This window comes from Populus euphratica, unplaced genomic scaffold, assembly GCF_000495115.2.
Source record: "Populus euphratica unplaced genomic scaffold, PopEup_1.0 scaffold136.1, whole genome shotgun sequence".
Taxonomy (NCBI): Eukaryota; Viridiplantae; Streptophyta; class Magnoliopsida; order Malpighiales; family Salicaceae; genus Populus; species Populus euphratica.
This window is the reverse complement of record NW_011500002.1, coordinates 411,501-414,894: the sequence shown is the minus strand read 5'-3', so window position 1 is coordinate 414,894 and position 3,394 is coordinate 411,501. Positions and strand designations below refer to the sequence as shown.

At 34.1% G+C, this 3,394-nt stretch overlaps 1 protein-coding gene across 1 annotated transcript in view; it reads right to left on the bottom strand.

Annotated features, from left to right (window-relative positions):
- Positions 1–392: 392 nt before the first annotated feature.
- The window catches only part of LOC105140947 (endochitinase WIN8), a 25,756-nt gene continuing 22,754 nt past the window's right edge, over positions 393–3,394 (bottom strand). The window contains exon 3 of the mRNA XM_011047997.1: positions 393–1,053. Within this exon, the coding sequence (XP_011046299.1) occupies positions 648–1,053 (406 nt within the window). The 3' untranslated portion in view covers positions 393–647. The remainder of the gene's footprint in view (positions 1,054–3,394) is intronic.

The following is a 3,394-nucleotide window of genomic DNA, read 5'->3' as shown; positions in this document are numbered from 1 at the left end:
TCCCGGAAACATATAGGAAACTTTATTTTGAAGGTACATCGGAGAAGTTCAGTGTATTATCAACCATGGAAGCTCAAGATCCATTGAAATTTTTCAATGAATTCATCACATATTAAAAAAAATCCATATAGTAGAAGGATAAAAAATTCAGTCCGGAAGAAATCTGAAACTTCTTGGATCTTAGATAGCTGCACTTTCATTCTTTCTTTTATTGAAAAAAATAAATAAATTAGGATATGATAGGTCCAACTATTTTAGCCACATGTCCAATATGGAACAAAAGAAAAATCTTTTGTGGCAGGTGTTCTTTTTCCCGGTCATCTTTTCGTGGCATGTCTTTTTGTATCAGTATGCACAACTAACACACTGGAAAATTGATGAATCTGACCATAAACCTTTAATTTTCTCGGCGCAGTCCTCATTTCATTTGTTAATACATATGAGTTTAGTCCAGTGCACATTCCAGCCAGAGATATAATACTGGCATACTGAGCTAGCTATAAATGGAGTAATAGTATATAAGTAATCAATACTAACAAACACAAGCCAAATGTCTTGGCCTTTTATTTATTTATTGCTTGGATTATTTAGTTATATTTGGAACATAGACGTTCTTGCTAATTCCAAGCAATAGCCTTAGCATCAATTTACATGGTTCCCAGCATTTTTAAGAGCCCATTATATTCAAATGGCTCTTGGTTGTCGCAATAAAGGTTGTCACCAGGGTCAACCTTTAACATGTCGCAGTACCTCAAATAGTAGTCAACGCGATTCTGCTGCCTTGTTTTCTCGTCTTTAGTACATTCATTGCCATTAGTGATAATGTTTGTTAACATACCAACGACTGGATTCCTCCCGGCCTCAATATCCGCTTCTGATGGAGACCATTCTCCGGTGATGACTTCATGGCACGACGGTGCTCCTGTTGGATGTGGAGTCATCCAGATCCAGAGTGCTGCCTCGAATGAAAGCACTCGATCCTTTGCCACCTTTTCTGGTTCGTCTAATAATCTTTCCCCTAAATAATTTCCACATTCCCCGTAGTTGTGGTTCCTGTAAGACATAATATCGAATTAACAATATATAACAAATATTACTACAATAGTAATTTAATTTAATATAATATCCAGTTTCTAACCCGGAAAAGGTATAAAGGATCAAAGATTAATTTTAAGATATCTGTTTATTTTTTTAAAGTGAGACACTAATTTAGAGAGGATTATATATAAATAATAGATAAATAATTATATAAAATGACCTTAAAGGTTTAGAAGGATAATTAATATGATTTTTGTGAAGATTGAACAAGAAAAATCTAGATTGTTTATGAAAGTCATAAACTGATCAATTTTATATTAGGAAGCAGAGCTCTCAATCCAATCATCAGATCGGGATGAAACTTTGCATGAAGTCTATTAATATGTTTTCCTAAGTTAAATATCTCGTCCCATTTAGAGAGCGGTAAAGACTAGCGTTTTAAACAGAAAGCAGGGTTGTTACAACTAACATGACTCTTTAGCTGCATGTTAATAACTAGTAGGAATATCAATAGAGTTTAAAGTGGCAAAGAGGGCAGTATTACAGATATGTGCCATGGATGGGTTAAACCAATACCTATCAGGGGGTATAGATACCTTAGAGGATCGCCTTAAAGGAGGCAACAAGGGAGGCAAATCAGTTACCTCAGAATCCACTGAAGAAGGCAAAAAAGGACCAAATGGCAAGACATTAGCTAAAAGGGGCAGCATTGGTAGTCTACGCCTGTATACTAAATATGGCTTGATTCTATCAACCTGAATACTAGGTATATGAGAAGTGTCATTAAAGGAAGGCAAAGAGGCAAGAGATGTGTCCGAGGATGAAGACAAAGGAAAGAAACATTGATTTTCAAATAATACAACATTTCTGGAAATGTGGACTCGATTGGTGTGTATATTAAAACAAAAATAACCTTTTTGATTGACTGAACTCAATTGGTGTGTAGATCAAAACAAAGATAACCTTTTTGATTGACACTATACCCAAAAAAGGCACAACGAATGGACTGAGCAAAAAGTTTATTTCTATCAAGTGGAGGAAGATGCATAAAGCATACACACCCAAAGGTGTGAAGATTTATATATGTAGGATGACAGTGATGAAGCTGAAAATATAGAGACTCTAGACCTAAGATTTATGAACGAAGAAGATTGATTAAATAAGTTGCGGTAGTAAAAGCTTCGACCCAAAACTTAGGAGGAACTGAGGTTTCAATGAGCAAGGTCTGAACTATATCCAAAATATATCAATTCTTATATTCCGCTACTCCATTTTGTTGAGGAGTATAAGAACATAATCATTGAGAAATAATGCCTTTGGTTTGCAAGAAAGATTAGAAATCATTAGACATATACTCCCCACCTGAATCTGATTTAAGAATTTTAACAATGGCAAAAAATTAAGTGTGTACAAGTCCCAGGAATAGTTTGAACATGGAGAAAACTTTTGATTTGTTCTGCATGAAATAGACCCATGTATAATGGTTGGAGTCATTTATAAAGGCTACAAAATATTTGTATCCTGCATAAGAAAGGATAGGACTAATTCCCCGGACATCACTATGAGCTATCTCAAACAAATTTGTGGCTCTACTGCCTTCAGAGGGAAAGGGTAACACTTTACTTTTGCCAAGCTTACATATGACACAATCAAGGAACATATTGGAAGAGGAATGTAATTTATTGTTTAGTGATCCAGATTTCAATAGATGGGAAAGAATTCTATGATTTGGATGACCAAGACGCTTATGCCAAACTTCATTAGACACTTTAGGTGTAGTACAAAAGAGAGATAAAATAGAGAAAGGAACTAAGGTGTGTGGAACATGGAATTGGATGAAAAATAAACATTCGTGCTTAGGCCCCCTCGCTATCAGCTGTCCTGACATCTGGTCCTGTACAATACAGTCATGTTTAGAAAAGTATACATCACAGTTATTGTCCACAAACTGACCTACAAAAGCTAGATTTATAGCAAGTTTGGGTGAGATAAAAATATCATTTAAAAGAAGTATATCACCAATAACTATAATGGAAAGAGCATTTCCATTAACTGTTTGAATATGTGAGGATCCATAATATTTTCAAATATTACTTAAGCTACCAAAGGAGTTTGTCATGTGATTGGAAGCACCTGAATCTAAGATCTAAGAAAGAGTTGAAGAACCAGTACTGATTAATACTTAAAAGTGCATTTTTATCAAGGTTTTATATCATTATTTTTGCACTTGAATATCAATAACTCTTTAACTAAAACATGTTTTATAATAACATATCTAATAATATAAGATACCTTTAATTTATGGTAAATATTCATTTTAAATTTAATTTGTGGTAAATGTTCATTTTAAATGCAG